The sequence below is a fragment of the Fusarium phalaenopsidis genome, assembly GCF_050370095.1.
Source record: "Fusarium phalaenopsidis strain FUZ10S chromosome Unknown contig_32276, whole genome shotgun sequence".
Lineage (NCBI taxonomy): Eukaryota > Fungi > Ascomycota > Sordariomycetes > Hypocreales > Nectriaceae > Fusarium > Fusarium phalaenopsidis.
In genome coordinates, this window is record NW_028145418.1 from 224,857 (window position 1) to 240,862 (window position 16,006).

The 16,006-nt window shown below is 50.7% G+C and overlaps 7 protein-coding genes and 1 non-coding gene across 8 annotated transcripts; 5 read left to right on the plus strand and 3 right to left on the minus strand.

The window, feature by feature from the left end:
- Window positions 1–3,032: 3,032 nt before the first annotated feature.
- Window positions 3,033–5,042, minus strand: LRP88_00366 (uncharacterized protein; the record flags this gene model as incomplete). The annotated part of the gene is made up of 3 exons (XM_083237082.1): window positions 3,033–4,574; window positions 4,634–4,678; window positions 4,731–5,042. The coding sequence occupies 3 exons, from the start codon at window positions 5,040–5,042 to the stop codon at window positions 3,033–3,035; spliced, it is 1,899 nt and encodes a 632-aa protein (XP_083106973.1).
- Window positions 5,043–5,467: 425 nt separating this feature from the next.
- Window positions 5,468–6,683, plus strand: LRP88_00367 (Alpha/Beta hydrolase protein; the record flags this gene model as incomplete). Its single annotated transcript, XM_083237083.1, has 2 exons — window positions 5,468–5,688; window positions 5,744–6,683. The coding sequence occupies 2 exons, from the start codon at window positions 5,468–5,470 to the stop codon at window positions 6,681–6,683; spliced, it is 1,161 nt and encodes a 386-aa protein (XP_083106974.1).
- Window positions 6,684–6,866: 183 nt separating this feature from the next.
- LRP88_00368 (M24 family metallopeptidase) lies at window positions 6,867–7,553 on the minus strand (the record flags this gene model as incomplete). Its single annotated transcript, XM_083237084.1, has 1 exon — window positions 6,867–7,553. One exon carries the CDS (start codon window positions 7,551–7,553, stop codon window positions 6,867–6,869), a length of 687 nt encoding a protein of 228 aa, XP_083106975.1.
- Window positions 7,554–8,195: 642 nt separating this feature from the next.
- Window positions 8,196–9,333, minus strand: LRP88_00369 (class I SAM-dependent methyltransferase; the record flags this gene model as incomplete). Its single annotated transcript, XM_083237085.1, has 3 exons — window positions 8,196–8,652; window positions 8,703–8,907; window positions 8,961–9,333. 3 exons carry the CDS (start codon window positions 9,331–9,333, stop codon window positions 8,196–8,198), a joined length of 1,035 nt encoding a protein of 344 aa, XP_083106976.1.
- Window positions 9,334–9,594: 261 nt separating this feature from the next.
- On the plus strand, window positions 9,595–10,521 carry LRP88_00370 (uncharacterized protein; the record flags this gene model as incomplete). Its single annotated transcript, XM_083237086.1, has 1 exon — window positions 9,595–10,521. The coding sequence occupies one exon, from the start codon at window positions 9,595–9,597 to the stop codon at window positions 10,519–10,521; it is 927 nt and encodes a 308-aa protein (XP_083106977.1).
- A 773-nt stretch (window positions 10,522–11,294) lies between these two features.
- Window positions 11,295–13,214, plus strand: LRP88_00371 (MDR family MFS transporter; the record flags this gene model as incomplete). Its single annotated transcript, XM_083237087.1, has 5 exons — window positions 11,295–11,510; window positions 11,561–11,842; window positions 12,099–12,245; window positions 12,294–12,474; window positions 12,526–13,214. The coding sequence occupies 5 exons, from the start codon at window positions 11,295–11,297 to the stop codon at window positions 13,212–13,214; spliced, it is 1,515 nt and encodes a 504-aa protein (XP_083106978.1).
- A 256-nt stretch (window positions 13,215–13,470) lies between these two features.
- Window positions 13,471–13,585, plus strand: LRP88_00372. Its single transcript, XR_014475132.1, has one exon. It is a non-coding gene; the product is annotated as a 5S ribosomal RNA (ribosomal RNA).
- Window positions 13,586–14,001: 416 nt separating this feature from the next.
- Window positions 14,002–15,877, plus strand: LRP88_00373 (Zn(II)2Cys6 transcription factor; the record flags this gene model as incomplete). The annotated part of the gene is made up of 3 exons (XM_083237088.1): window positions 14,002–14,074; window positions 14,221–14,269; window positions 14,320–15,877. The coding sequence occupies 3 exons, from the start codon at window positions 14,002–14,004 to the stop codon at window positions 15,875–15,877; spliced, it is 1,680 nt and encodes a 559-aa protein (XP_083106979.1).
- Between the last annotated feature and the right edge of the window lie 129 nt (window positions 15,878–16,006).

Consider the following 16,006-nt stretch of genomic DNA (forward strand, 5'->3'; position numbering starts at 1 on the left):
ATTGTTGGTACTCTTTGGAGCCAACTCCTTGAGTAGCCCAGTAACCTAGAAAGTATCCTAGAGCATCAAATCAAATCCGAACTCGGCAAGTCTGTTTAATAGACTACCTTCAAGAGTAGGGAATCCCCCTGCGCAATCGCTGCAGAAAACATGAATTCAGGCCAAATGAGGTTCAAGCTCAAGGGGACAAACAACGCTCCAATGGCATAGGAAACTTGAGTAATCTCTCCGCTACATGAGCATTGTTTCGTTCGTCATTCACTCCCATCGTAATCATCAGACAAAATAGGCATGTTGCCAAACAAATCGCCGTAGAGTATGAGCCACGCGCTTGAGAAAAGGGAGGAACTATCGCAAGCATGGAGATAACGATTAAGAAACGGACGAAGACTATGATGGCGATGATAAGGCTTTCAAGAGGAAAAATAGAAACAATAGTGTTAGTTCTTGGCCAAAGCCTCTTCGACTGGCTTCTCTGGCTTCTGGCCATACATGCTGAAACTGTTATTCCTTGGGTGAGCATAACTATCACAGCAGGGAGAGTAGGTATCACTTACACGCAGCCAGTCGCCTGTGTCTTTGGATCCATCAGAGCTTTACGCATCTCGACGCCAAAGAGCTGCATCTCCTCGGGGCTCCAGCCAAGGATCTCACAAAGGGGCATCTTTACGAAGCCATCGAGTGCCTGGCTGAAGGAGAGACCGACGAAGCTTCCCAGCTCCTTCTTCTTCTTATCCTTGGGCCACCGACCGACGGGGATCTTGTGGGTCTGGTGAGTGATGCGGGAGAAGCCTGTAGCTTGTGCCATCTTTTCCTGCTTGCGATCGGTGAAGTCGAATGTTCGGCCCATCTTCTGCCCGACTTCGTTGAAGACTTGAGCCCATCTGGTGAAGATGCTGCAGACTTGGGGTCAGTGCATGAAGAACAGTTAGGTAGTAAGTATAAGACATACTGCTTATCATCAACAATGACATCCGGGTTCTGAGACAGCATCTGGAGATCAGGCTCAATGTGTTGAAACCAGCCTCCAGGCTTAAGAGCCTTGTATACCTGGCCGTAGAGTTTGTCCCAATCTTCAATCGATCCCTGCAGATAACGGATATGGATAAAGTCAAAGGCTTCTGGTTCAAAGGTCCATTCCATCTGGGCGTCGTCGATCTGGAATTCCAGGTTGGGTGGCACGAAAGATGGCTGTGTTGGGGTGATGTCGGTGGCGATGACTTTGGCTGAGGGGAATTCGTCGGCCATGTTGCTGTGGAGAGTTAGTGGGTGAAGGTCTCGATCTTCAGAAATGCTCACATGGCCCAAATCCCGGTTCCGGTTCCAACATCGAGGATATTCTATCAGGGTCAGTGCAGATCCTCTCATTCAAGGTGCCACAGACTGACCTGGGGGTTGTCTCCGATAGGTGCGAGGTACAGCTTGTTGTCCAACATCAAAGTTAACCAATGGTGTCTGTAGGTTTTTAGTTAGTTCCGAGAGTGCAGTTCATGGGCCGTGAAGAAGCCATACATAATGTCGAGGGCCTCGAGCTGCTCCTCATCGTTGGGTGCCCTTAGCATCGTTAGCAGAGGCCAACCAGTTGTTGAAAGTCATTTACCAATGCTTGCCATATTTAGGGTTGGCATAAGTTCTACCCTGAAAGTACTCATTCTCAAAGATGCTGGAAGTAATAGACGCGGTCGAATCGATATCGCTATTTACAGTCAGTGTCGGGACCAGCCAACATGGTCAGAGAGAGAAATACCTGTCTGCCGTCACATCGCTCACATAGCCGACATTTGGATCCTGATGGATTATTTAGTGGGCGAAACGGGACATGGGAGGCTCAGTCCTAGGCGCAGCGACTTACAGCTTCAATCTGGGACGACATGATGAACTCTGAAGTCTGAAAGAGTGGAAACACTTCCAAAATCGAAGGTGAGGGGAGGATTCCAAACCAACAGCTGACACTAAACGCGTCACATGTGCGGGGTTTGTCTTGTTGTGGTCGTGGTCTTGGCCCTGGACAATCACCTGGAGTGAGTGGACGGCCCCGACCCTGGCTGCAGGTAGGATATGGGAGGATGCCGCCGAGCCAGTGGGCTGGGTAGGAGTCCAGGCGGGGCGTAGAATCCAAGTACCAAGAGGGCTTGTTGGGTGAGAACTGCGGCTGTATTTCGCGGTTTGGTGTGACCAACAGACAAATAGAGTCAACAGAGCACACGCCCTGCTTGATAATGAAACTCTCAGTAGCTCATTCTATTGACAGCGACAAACCATGAGCTCGAGTCCATCTGTCGAGATGTTGTTCCCCCTTTTCTACTCGTTCTGGCCTGTCGGAGATGACAACGCTAATACGGACTAGCGATCACCGCGACACTTGGACGGCGGCGCCATTGGCTTGAGTGACCTGCTAAGGTGAGTCTGGACCACTAAAAGATGCTGGGAGGTGGCTGGATGAGGCCACGGCCAAGGCCAAAGACCAGCTCTGATGCGTTCCAACACATCTGGCAACAGTAGGTGCACTTCATGCCCGTGGATCTGGGATGCTCTTTTCTGAAGAAACTTTCTTTGAACAATAGAGGAACTAGGTAGATGAAAATTGATAGGATTGAGGGATCCTCAAGAAAATTCCTGACTTTTGATCGCCAAAATAGCATCAAATCTGCGGGAGTGGCCTTAAGGGATGCGCGGAGTACGGCGGGACACAAAGGTAGATCTGGCAAAACGGTGACTGGAGACGGAACGAGGAGTAATAATAGAGAATGATAACGGAGAGTAATAACGGAGAGTAATAACGGAGAATACTGGCGGGGAACAGAAACGGAGAACTAACAAAAACGGCCAATCGACTAGAAACGGTTGCCTCCCTCTCCGTGCGAAAACGAGCGCCCCGTTAGCGACCGAGTGATTGATCTCTGTGAACTGCTTGTGAAGCTCGAGATGGTCTCCTCGCATCACACTCTTCACCCAAAAATGGAGATTTTTCGCCCATCAACTCCCTCAGAGGAATTCTCATCTCATTAATTGAGCGATTACTTGTGTTTTATCTACAGTCGCAGCAAGTCGTCCCAGTACTCCCAGTTAAAGTTGTTATCGTCAATCAGCCTCAGGCCACCCAGATCCCCGACATCAGGCGCTGAAGGTGCTTGCATGCTTTGCTCAAGTTCATCATGCCTCTTGCTCCAGAGCAGTTGAATGAAAGATGGTGGCAATCCTTGATCCAGTGCCACTTCCTTTCTATGTGCCTCCCAAGCTTGAAGGGTCAAGTCACCAAGCGCCCTGAGAAGAGCATTCTCGGTGTCACTCATCACCTCTGGATGTTCGGTATAAAGATCCTCGACCAGCTTCCATGCTTGCATCACCTGATCACCCGTGCATCGACACCGTAGCTCGCTAAGAATATAGATGTAGGCGTCCATCTGAGACCAGTGAGTCAAGTGGGTAAACAGATGCGATGAGAATTTGCTGCGAATGCCGTAGCTGGACAGCTCCAGCAATGTGACGGCTGAGTCGAAGAGCAAATCGCTCTCCTTCTTAGTCAAATACACATCCTTGCCGCCTATGGCTCGGCCCCGTGGATGGTGAAGTTTGAACCGTAGACGAGCAATAGCAAGCCGGGCCATGGCATCAGTTACGCCGTGTAGGGGTATTCGTTTGTCCAAATGACGCAAGAACCTTTCCTGGTAGATGCCTTCGAGTTCGCCGATTGCCTCGTCTTGCGATTCCATCGATATCTTGCCTTTAATTGGTCCGTGGCTGATGTTCTCGAAGAACTTGGCCGCCTTGGGCGAGGATCGAAGCCAGTGTGTGACTTGATACTTCATCAACACGCACAACATTTCGGTCGGGCCCTCGTGCTCAGCTGGAGGCTCCGTCATGTCAGGATGTAGATCAGCGTCGTTGATGTTCAGTGGAGGACGGACGTCGCCGCATTCTGATGTTGGCAGCTTGATCCCCGGGATCGAGACAGCGCGCACTCTTGCATCGAGGCCACGCAACTGCCACCAGAGCCGAATTCGCATCTCCCTCTCGAAAAAGGAGATTTTTGGGTCTGAATTCTCATGATGCAGACCCATCTTCTGGCCTAACCGAATGGCGGTTGCAGTCAGAGTGGAACACAGTTCGGATTCCGGGTCTGCGAGGAGGAATAGGACAAGGGCCTGGAGGACCTCAAACTCTCTTGATGTCAGGAACTCAGCCTCCTTGAGAGCTTGAACAGTTGCAGTTCGGTAACGTGTCAGCAAAGTGTCCCTGCTTGCGCCAATGGAGGCTTGACAGTCATCCGAGGACATTGATGTGACAGCATTAGTGTAGACGGCAAACAAGATAGCTACCAAGGGCTTGGGAATATGAGCCAGGTCCCAGCTTGCGTCCATGATACGCTGCTGCAGAGTTGGCACATGTATAATCTTGGTGAGAGGGTTGACAGTCTCGACAAAGATCTGCCAGAAACGATAGATGCGTCTAGGCTCTGGATGTAACTCGTGAAGCTTGGGGCGCGTATCAGGCAGCATCAGCTGGAGTGAGGGTGTGGGATGAAGGAATGGGTCGTCTTTATGACGCAGATTTTGGACAGAAGGATATTTGAGCTTGTTTTGCAGCTACGTTAGTATGAGACGGTTCAAGATTGAGGAGCATTATGTCATACCTCTGGGCTCAGATTTGACCACAGACATCTAGAAGCAGAGTCAGTCTACTGTTCAAGATGGTGGAACACTCTCTCACAGTTCTTCTTGCAGAGCAACATCTTGTGCCGGCGAGCCACCAACTTTCACATCCCCTTCTAGCTCACAAGGAACCCAGATATTAGCATGCTGAGTAAAGTCGACGTTGTGCTTCCGCATCAGGTCCTCGTACTGGGCCAATCGGGCCAGTAGATCTTGGTCGGCAGCTCTCTTCCGAGGACGAGGTGGAGCTGGGGTCTCGTATGAGCACTGCGTCTGCGCCTTGAGACAGCTGGAACAGGGGTCTTTTTTGTCGCATTTGACCTTGCGGCGAGCGCAGAGGGAACAGGCGTTCTTGTGAAGGCCTGGGGTAGCTGGTGATGTGGGCGACATCATATCTGAGTGTTGAGGTTTTGCAGAGCCAACATTCGAGTCGCTGCTGAGATTTGGGTGACTGTTAGTCTCTTGAATTCTCTTCTCAGAGAAACAGTGAAGCTTGCATGATCTCATGTCTTTGGCCAAGAGAGAGCGGAGAGCCTGAGGTCTTCGGACCTCTCGGCATCAAATCTGGTCTAGCGTGCTTTGTCTCGGCCCCCGAAGGTCCCGAACACGTGCTGAATGTCTCAGAGTCGGGTTCCGTGGCTTGTTGACCAGGCGAGGCGTCAAGCTGAAGGCACTAATCTCAAGCTGAAGTGTGCTTACTGAAGCTATCCTGAACCATCTGTCCTCTTTCTGACGTCTTTGCTTCTCCCAGTCAGCCTTTGTTATCGCATTAAGCCTCTAGGTCGTCGACCTGCCCCTATTACAACCTGGACAACATGGCGAGCTCCGCCGGCGATTTGGACTCGGCTCGAAGCCAGTTCAATGAGCCATTACCTGCCTTGACTACTATTTACTACACGATTTTTGTGTACTTTCTCTACTATATCAATCGAGCTGGTCAACGTGTTGCATCGATCAAGGCTAGATTGGCCTCCAAGCCGAACGATCCGCCCAACTCTACCAGATCCTATCCATGCCGTCCAAAGCTTCCGATCAGGTAATTGGTCTGCAAATATGTTGTTACTGTGTACTCTAGAGCTCATACCGTCCAGAATATTCATGCCAAAGTCCTATCATGGCAGTTCTGGCCAGAATCTTCCGACACTATTCACAGTTCACGGAGGCGGCTTCGTCATGGGTAACCCTCAAAATGACGATGCCTGGAATCGTTACTTCGCTGATACCTACTCTGTCTTGGTCATTGCCTTGGACTACCCCAAGGCTCCAAGTGCTCGCTTCCCAACGGCCATATACGACCTGGAGCAGCTTATCCTAGCAGCCCTGTCCGACTCGTCGCTCCCAATCGATAAAGATCGAGTTGCCATCGCAGGCTTCTCAGCTGGTGGCAGCCTTGCACTCTCTGTGTCCACTCTCCCCAGTATGTGCGGCAGTGGAGATGGCATTCGTCGCGTGAAGGCCGTCGTTCCGTTGTATCCGCCCGTGGACATGTCTATCGGTCGCAATTACAAGACTCAGACACGGAGATACAAGCCTTTGCTAGGAGGTTTCCGCGGTCGACCTATAGATTGGCTGCTGCGCCTCTCTCCAATCTTTGACTGGGCTTATATCCCACATGGTCAAGATCTACAGGATCCCCTCCTGAGCCCCATCTACGCTTCGAAGGATGCCTTGCCTCCATATGTCTTCATGATTGCTTGTGAGCTCGACATGCTCGTGGGTGACTCACACAGGATGATTTGTAGCTTAGCTGGTCGTCCTGTTGGTGCGGTGAGAGTGGGCAAGGATGAACCAGCTCCTGTTGGGGAGCTCATTCTTGATGACGAAAAGTACTGCTTCGAGGATTCAAGAGAGAATGGAAGCTACAAGTGGCTGCTTGTTCCGGATCAGGTTCACAGCTTTGATCACCACAAACAGATGGAGTCGGTGCACAGGGACAAAGTTCATGCCTTGGATGCTGAACCTAAAGCCAAGCACAGCCAGAAGCTCATTGCGGAATGGTTATTCTCTGGGCCATTTAAGCAGGCTGCGTGAATCTCGTCAAGACCCGTGCACTGATGCTGGACATTGGGTTCCTGTACGAGATGCAAGTTGAATAGATCTATCCTCCTGTATCAATACAACCTATTACCACAAACAATAACCTAATATCTCTGAGCATGCTTTTGGAGTGTTGAACCCCAATTAGTTCCTTTCCCAGTCCTGTCCCATCATCCATTACTCTGCTGTCAGAAGCTGCTCAGTGAAGCCTCCAAACCCACGTTCCTTATCGTGAAGGTGAATCTCGAGAATCCAATGCCTCTTGTGTCCATCCTTTCCAGTCGAGTTCATCGAGTTGTTGTTTCCGTCGGCGATGTACAAGCTGATCTTGTCGCGAGGGATGCGTTCATGCGGGAACGATCCCACAAGATGGCCCGCAATGGGAGCACCAAATGTGAAGCCCTCCTTCTCAGCAGCGGCAGAAGCAATCTTGTAGAGCTCCTCTCCTGTCATATCCGGGTTCTTGTCGTATTTCGCCTTGACGTCTACCCAGATGGGTTGGAGTGCATTGCGGAGTTTGATCTTGTGGGGGTCATCGCCGAGGACATATGTGCGTCCAAAGTCAGCTTCCCACGCCTCAAATACAGGTCCAAGGTCGACAATGAGGATGTCGTCCTCCTCGATGATTCGGTCTGGGGGATTCTCCTCGAATGGCTTCAAAGTGTTGGGTCCGCTTCGAATGACTCGCTTGTGCCAATGTGTCCTCACTCCATGGCGCTCAGCTCCCAAAGCATGAATCTTGTCGTTGAGTTCCTTCTCGCTGATTCCCGGACGGATGAGGTCTCGCTCAATCTCGTTGAAAAGCTCAATGGCCTTTTTTTGAGCATCCACGAGAGATGCGGCGCGTTCGGTTTCGACAGACATGGTGAAAGTTGAGGTTTGTAATTGATAGAATAAGAGTGGACGGAACAAAGGAGCTAGGCCGCGCTTTTCTAGATAAATAGCGGTGACTCATTTGTCAGAAGGTGCATCGCGGGCTGACGTAACTAGTTGAGGCCGAGACATTGCGGAACGATGAGTGAGTTTTCGGCGGAACGGGTTCCGTGGCTTGTCAGGAGAGGGCGCGGTAACTGACCGAGGGACGTGATTGGGTCTGCAGACGTTGCACATGCACAATCAACGCTGTGGCATCTTGAAGGAATCTACGTGGCCTGCAATGAGTCGGCGGTATAGAAGCGGTTGAGGTTGGTGATAGTTGACATGTTACAGCAGATGGTCGTTCAGCCAATGTTTGTCCTGTTGCCAGCGAAGATCTCCGGTTTTGGTTAGTAGTAGCGCGGGACGGCTTGAATGATAAATTTAGAATACTCAAGGGTCTTTGTTTCACTCTGACGCGTCGCTACAGGTTGAGGTTGATATGTTCTGCTGTCAAGGTGACCTCTTCTGCCCAAAGGCCCTCCTCGGACGGCTTGCATACGGTTTACATCCATGCCCGTATAACTTGAACAAAGAGGGGGTAAGAACTGCTCAGCATACATGTCAATCTGGGCATTTGAATTCAATTCATCAGGCCGCCTTCGGCTTCTGTGCACACAGAGAATGGAAATGCACATAAGAGTGCACAGAAGAATCCATCAAGTCCTTCCGCACCTTGACAAGAAAGACCTCGACCTCCTCAGGCGTCCAACCCAGCCCTCGAGTAAAAGGCCCCATGGTGATCGCCTGCAGACCATCGTAGATGATGCTCCTGTTGTAGAGGCCTATAGTCTTGAGGCTGCGGTCCTTGGCCCACGGTCCGACGGGTACCTTTTTGATCTCATGTCGGACGTTGACAAAACCTGCTTTCCTTATTCTCTCCTCATTTTTCTCCGACGCGTGCATGTCAACGCCAAACTTGGCCAATCCCTCCTTGATGTTGGCCACCATCTTGGGGGGCGTGTAGTCAGGGTGCATGGTTCCATCGTCACAGCCATATACCCAGCGAAATTCGGGCAGCTCGATCCAACCACCAGGCTTAAGGTTGCTGAAAGTGACATGTCAGTTGTGCTGCTTTCAAGGGTATTTCGGATGTACCTGTATGCCTGCCCAAGGAGCGTATCCCAATCCTTGATTGCCGTCGACATGTGTCGCATGTGGACCAAGTCTAGCGAGTCTTGGCCAAAGAGCCAAGGCGCCTCGGCGTCATCAACGAGGAACCTGACATTTGGAGGAACCCAAGGCGGTTGAATAGGGCTCAGGTCGATGCCAATGACTTCAGCACTTGGATACTCGTCGCCCACTGAAGAAACGAGTCAGCATGTGTTTTAAACACTGGATCAACTCATGGCACACTGTCGATCGCCCAGCTGCCCGTTCCTGTGCCAATGTCTACTATCTTTTGCGGGTCCTCGAGCGGCGCATTATGCAGCTTGCCGCCCAGCAGGTGGACAGCGACGGTATGCTTCATGTCCTCCCGCTCCTGCTCGGGCACATCATTCGGGAACTGATACAGGCCTTCCTTGAACTTGTGATACCTGCGACTATTCTCAAACTGATAGTCTCGCACGCTGGAGGCTATCGACGTCGAGGTGGTCGACTGCGCGTCGGTCGTGTACCCCTCATCTGCGGGTGCATCATCCACGTCGATATGCGGGTCGCGAGGCACGTCTTGCGCTGCTGCTTCCTCCGTCGACGGGGGAGATTCTTGTCTCTCAGCCTCTGACATTATGAGATTGCAACTATTATTGCCAATCTCCACTGAGTCTGGAAAGGCCAAGGAGGATGTGAAGGTTGGAGTTGGACCGTCACATCCGATGGGGCCAGACCGCAACAATTGGGCCATTATCAGCACATTCCAGTGGTGGATTATTTGTCAGCAAGTCTAGTCTCGCTTAATCTGCGTAATTTATTGTCCTGGTGACGCGCGCGAGGCTATCGATCGGCGAACTTGTGCAACATCACAGAAGCACTTATCGGAATATCTACCATGGAAGCCTTCAAGCTTGTCCTTGCTGACAACACCACCGTGTCGGGAATACGCCATATTCCCGCACAAAAGTCATCCAGGCCAAAGTACTGCCCACTGGTCGTCGGCCTTCACGGTGGCTGCTATAACAGCGGATACTTTGACGCCACTCCCGATTACACGGCCAGCTTGACAAGCGACTCTCTGTCAGTTCCGTTTGTGGCCATTGACCGTCCTGGATACGTTGATTCAACTCCTGTTACACCCATCCCAGAAGGATCCAGCTTCCCTGAGGAGTGGGGTACAAAGCTGCATCAATACATCCTCCCAGCCCTGTGGAAGGAATTCGGAGTTCCAAATGGCTGCAACAGCATTGTCCTGCATTGTCATAGTCTCGGTGTTAATGGTGCCCTTGTAGCGGCTTCACTGCATGCAACTAGCTCTAAGAGCGCAACTTACCCATTGGGAGGCATCGTTATATCTGGCTTTGGCTCTCTCTTGAAACCCACTGGTGGTCATACCTCGCAGCCAGACCCTCCCCCTACGCATATCAACATCCCTATTCAGGTCAAGGATAGTACTCTACTGCTACCTGGAACAGCCGACGAGCAGGTGTATGCCCAGTCACAGCGAATCGACCACGCCATGCCTTTCGATGAGATTGTCGCCTTGAAAGCGTCGTGGCTTCCCACATGGAAGGAGAAATGGGGTGCCAACGTCACCACGCCCATCATGGTGGCAATTGCTGAGAGGGATCATTACTGGGTTGCTACGGATGAGCATCTCAAGGATATTGTCGCGGCTTTGCCCAAGAGCACCCGGATAGACACGAGCATCATTAGGGCTGCACCGCATAATCTTGAGTTGAGTTATTGGGGTCCGGGATGGTACGCGAGAAGCTTTGGGTTTGCTGTTGAATGTGCGGCGTCGCTTGCGCTGAGCAAATGATGGAATAATCTGGTGAATACTTCATAATCTATTAGCACTTCCAGCCTTGCTACGTCTAACCTTGCTGTCTTCAGTCTCATATATTACGATACGGCGAACCTTTCAGTACTGGGGCATACCTACGCGTCAGGCGAGCAAAGGGCACTTCGTCTTTATGGTCATAGGCCTGAACTACTTTATCAGATGGAGGCATGCACTGATTCGGGGCTGGCCGACCGTGTAGCACTGGTCGAGCCTCAAGCCGTGGAAATTGAATATCAATTTGTAGCCTAGATATCTATGAAAGCGTGGTATGAACAGGAAGGTTCGGTTGCCAATGTGTCATGATAGTCCTGGACAGAAAGAGATGGCACTGGAGACCGGTGTGGCAGTGAATCACTGGGAGCTTTTAGGAGAATCGAATTACATTTGAATCAAATTCTAATTACAATCAAATTAAAATCGAATGAAAATGGGTTTACAGTCAAATCAGATAGGTAAATTCCCCTTCCCCAATTGGGTGCTTTCGGGCCCGAGACGAAATCGGGGCTCTCGGCACTCGGGGCCGATCTACCTCGGGCACCTTTCTCCCCTTTACGACCACTGATCGTACCAGCAGAAGGTCGGGGTCCTCCATTAATGATTTATTTATTAATGTGACCCTTCTTTAAGATCTTGATCTCTTTCTTCATCCCACCAGAAAGTTAGCACTTCGGCAGTCAAAGTCTACGCGCCTCTCTCCCTGGCCTCTCCATCACAGCGAGCGTTACAACTTTTGTTTCAAGCCTGACACAATGTTCTTTGGAAATAAGAAGAAGGTTGAGGGGGATTCTGGGTCCCTCAACCGCAGTGAAACAACGATGATTCCCGAACCAGCGACATCCGATACAAATGATACTCCAAACAGTACACCCATGCAGACTACTCCCGAAGAGCCAACATATCCTTCCGGTCTAAGGCTCGGTTTACTCATCACCTCTGTTTTTGTTGCAATGTTTCTAGTTTCTTTGGTGAGCCGACCCCTATCACGGTCAGAAGCATTGAAACTGATAACTTACAGGACAGGCTGATTATCACAACAGCCATTCCCCAAATCACGGATGACTTCAACGCTGTTACTGATATCGGGTGGTATGGATCTGCCTATCTCCTGACACTATGCGCGTTCCAGCTTCTCTTTGGAAAGATTTACTCGTTTTTGAGCATCAAGAGGACACTGTTGTCTGTGATCCTACTCTTTGAGATCGGCTCTACTATCTGCGGTGCGGCACCAAACTCGGTCGTCTTCATCATCGGTCGGGCAATTGCGGGATTGGGAGCGGCTGGTATCATGACCGGTGTGGTAAGTGTTATCAAGGAACCCTTCGTCGCTTGGGGTTCACAGTTTCTGATATTCTTATTCCACCCAGATGGTCGTGATCGTCCACTCCGTTCCATTACACAAACGCCCACTATATCAAGGCATGTTCGGTGCCGTTTTTGGCACTGCATCTGTTGTTGGGCCGTTGCTTGGAGGAGTATTCACTTCCAAAGTCACCTGGAGATGGTGCTTCTATATCAATCTCCCTCTTGGAGGAGTGGCCATGGTTGTGATACAGTTTCTCCTCAATCTTCCTGACCAAGACAAGACAAAGCTCTCACTCAAGACGAAGATATTGCAGCTGGACATCTATGGCACAGTTCTCTTCATTCCAGGTACTATTTTCTTGGTTTTTTCACTTCAATGGGGCGGATTGGTACATGCAGTAAGTACAAAGGTCCAAAGCAATGTCAGGGTCTGATCGACTGTTCAGTGGAACGATGGGCGTGTGATCGTTCTCCTTGTTCTCGCCGGTCTACTGCTTCTGGGCTTCGCCATGGTCCAAGTCTTTCTACCCAAAACAGCTACCATACCGCCCAGAATCTTTATGCAGCGCAGCATCGCAGCCGGCTTCTTCGCAACACTCTGTATCGGCTCTCAGATGATGATCTTTAGTGAGTTCCCCAGCAATCTGATAGGCCAGATCTTTACTAACTCAGGCCCAGCCTACTACTTACCCATATGGTTTCAGGCCATTCAAGGTGCCTCGGCAGTAGACTCAGGTTTTCGAATCCTTCCTACCGTACTCTCCGTGGTAGTAGCGTCTCTTTTCACGGGCATACTGGTAAAGCGGATCGGCTACTACACACCCTTCATGATTCTTGGAGTGTGCTTCATGAGTATCGGTGCTGGCTTATTAACCACGCTACAAGTCGATACTTCCACACCCAAGTTGATCGGCTATCAAATTCTTTACGGCTGGGGGATGGGTTCTGTTTCTCAGGCTCCGAACCTCGCTGCTCAGACCGTCTTGACAAAGAAGGATATCCCCATTGGCGCCTCTCTCATGTTCTTCTCTCAGCTACTGGGTGGAACGATCTTTGTCTCGGTGGCTCAGAACATGATCAACAACCAGCTACTTCATCGTTTGTCGTCCGTCCCAGGATTCAGTGCCGAAAATATTCTGAACTCTGGTGCAACTTCACTGACAAATTTACCGCCATCGGTCAGGACGACAGTCCTGATCGCTTACAACGAGTCAATTCGAACTGTGTTTCGGGTCGGATTGATTCTAGTGTGCTTAACCATGCTCGGCGCGTTATCGATGGAGTGGCTAAGTGTGAAGAAGGATATTGGAAAGCAGAAGCAGGAGGGTGGGGAGGAGGGCATTGAGAAGTCAGGGGGCGAAAAGTGAGCGAGAATAGATCAAAGGGGGACTCACAATACTTCAGGTCTGCAATAGTAGTAAATACGCCGTTTTCAGGACAATCCTAAGCAAGTAGTAACAAAAAGTCGATAAATACCTCAAGTATCCGCTCCGCTTTGAAGAATGGGTTGCCTCACCCACCACAACACTTGACAGCTGAGCTCCCAGGCTTAGGGACCAATCGACTTGAAATCTTTGAATTTTCAGGCCCATTATAAGCAAAAACACGTATTAAAGCTGCCACATACGACCATACCTATTAGAAAACTCGGGATCCCGTCCGCTCTCCCATAGATAAGCTAATAAGGGGCGGATTAGTAGTTAAGTCGGTGACGATTAGCGAATACCCGCTGTTGTATGTTTTTGCCCGTTGGGGGTTTCTTTTTGCTAGCTCAAGGAGGAGAATCACCTTATCGGATCGTACCTATTGCGACATGGTCAGGGTGTGATCGGTGTTGAGCTGTGAGACCTGTCATATCCTTGCCCGGTCGCCCACAGCACAGGATTCTCTCCCCGGGGGTTGGTTGGTTTACGAGTATTGGTTGATGTGGTTAATTTCATAAACTTCTATTCATCCCTACTGGTTCTTTAGTTCAATCTGTTTATGCGTTGTTATGGTTACTCAGTGCATCTGAGAGACGAGTGCTCCTAAGTTATTAGCGAGGGCTATACTCAGTCCCTCTAAGCTCAATAATTCATCAGTTATTACTACACTGTTCGGGAATGGCCTAAAAGGGTTTAGAACCCTGGCCCTCGTACTCTTCGTATCTGCTTCATGCTAAACTCTGACATGCCTGGACCAGGGTCCCTGCTTGATCCTTGCGCGCCCTCAGACGGCGCAGTCTCGAGTGTGTGACTTGTTAAAACCTCGCCGAATGCTGGTAGGGCTGAGTCAAGACGTATCTTCTTCAACTTCAACCTAGAACGAGCATCCCCGACCCAACTCCCATCACGTTTGAGCATCCTTCACAACCTATTGGCTGCTTGCTTTTAGCTGCTAACTGTCCCATGGCCAGATCAAAGAAGGGCTGCATCACCTGCAGGTAGGTCCATCTTCTATGACTCTGCAACGCCATCACTGACACCAGGCCAGAATCCGTCGTGTAAAATGCGATGAGGCAAAGCCGCAGTGCAAGAGGTGCCAGTCCACCAAGCGTGTCTGTGACGGCTATCTCTCGGAAGAAAGCTTCATGCCGCGCCGACAGCTTGTCGAAGCCGTGAGGCAACTGTCTGTAATCGGCCCTGTCTCATGGGCCCTTACTCAGACCCCTCCGTCCAGGTCAATATCGCCAGATGACCCAAGCTACTTTGCTTTTTTCCGCACTGTCACTGTCCCCAGCACATGCAGCTTGTTCCCGTCGAGTTTCTGGCAGCAGAGCGTTTTGCAGTTGGCACATGGCGAACCCGCTATATGGCATGCGGCGATCGCATTAGGGGCCCTTCATCAGAGGACAGAGGCTCCAGCTGCAGAGGGCAACACAGATATCGAGGAACTTTCTACTCGCGCCATTACACACTACGGAAAGGCCATGGCTCTTGCCAAGGACTTGAACTCGTCTGCCAAAGTAGTAAGCTTGTCGCTTGCCCTTGCAGCTTCTGCGAATATGCTTGGACGTTGGGGAGAGATGCACACACACGTCATGGCAGGCCTTGGTATCATTTCTAGAGACGTCGCCCACGGCAAGAGTCTCGATATCCTCGGCGGCTCTCTTATGAGGGTCGACCTTCAAGCCATGACCTTCAGTGACTCAGCGTCACCATATCCATACAACGAATCTACAGCAGCGTTTGATCTGAACCGCTTTCTCGAGATCCCATCTATTCCGCCAAGCTCCTACGAGGACCTCAGTTCAGAACTCTTCAGTATCTCCAGAGCCTTCTTTCTACTTGACAGTGGCTTGTTCCACGAGGCGATGCCGTACGGTCCTTGGCTCACAAAGGTGGACGGCTTTATCAGACGACTGGTCCAGTGGGAGACCAACATGGCCACATACGAAGCTTCAAACGCTCAGCCTACGTATGACGAGAATACTACCAGGCTCTCACTCCGCCTGTACCATGTCGCTCTTCGGATACTTATTCGAGCAACTGCCTTTGGTCCTGAAACTCGTTACGACTCGTTACTGGGGTACTTCGAGTACGCAATCCGACTCGCAGCGACACTTCACAAGAGAACAAATGGGAAGAACACAGTCAGGGTTAGCCTTGAGCCCGGCTTGGTCATTCCATTGTTCTTGGTCACACACCGCTGTCGCCACCACTCGCTGCGACATGCCGCCCTCAAGATGCTTCTAAAGACCAACAGAGTCGAAGGCATGTGGCGGAGCGACGCCACTGCCCAAGGCCTCGGTACAATCGTAGCAGTGGAGGAAGAATCACTAGGGCCTATCAATGCCCGAGACTACGTGCCCTCCTTGTTGGATCCTACCTCACTGACTATCCCCTGGAGTGCTTGGTCCAAACCCTCATTCAATCTCCACGCTAGTGTCAGTTGGGACGATGTGCCGATGATTCCAGAAAACAAGCGAGTGAAAGAGGTATATGCCGCCACTTTGTATAACAAGCGGCGAGCTGAGCTTCGCCTCCTGATGTGTCCGAGCAATGACACCGACTTGCATGGGCCGGTGAGAGAGTTGACGGTGCACTTTTAGTATAGGCGGGATCTGAACAGATTAGAGTAGTTGAAAATGAGCGGTACAACACGAAATTTGCTAATAATACACAAATACCACTGCTTCTATTACTAAAAAGAACGAAGCTAAATCTGACCCAGAGCCCAA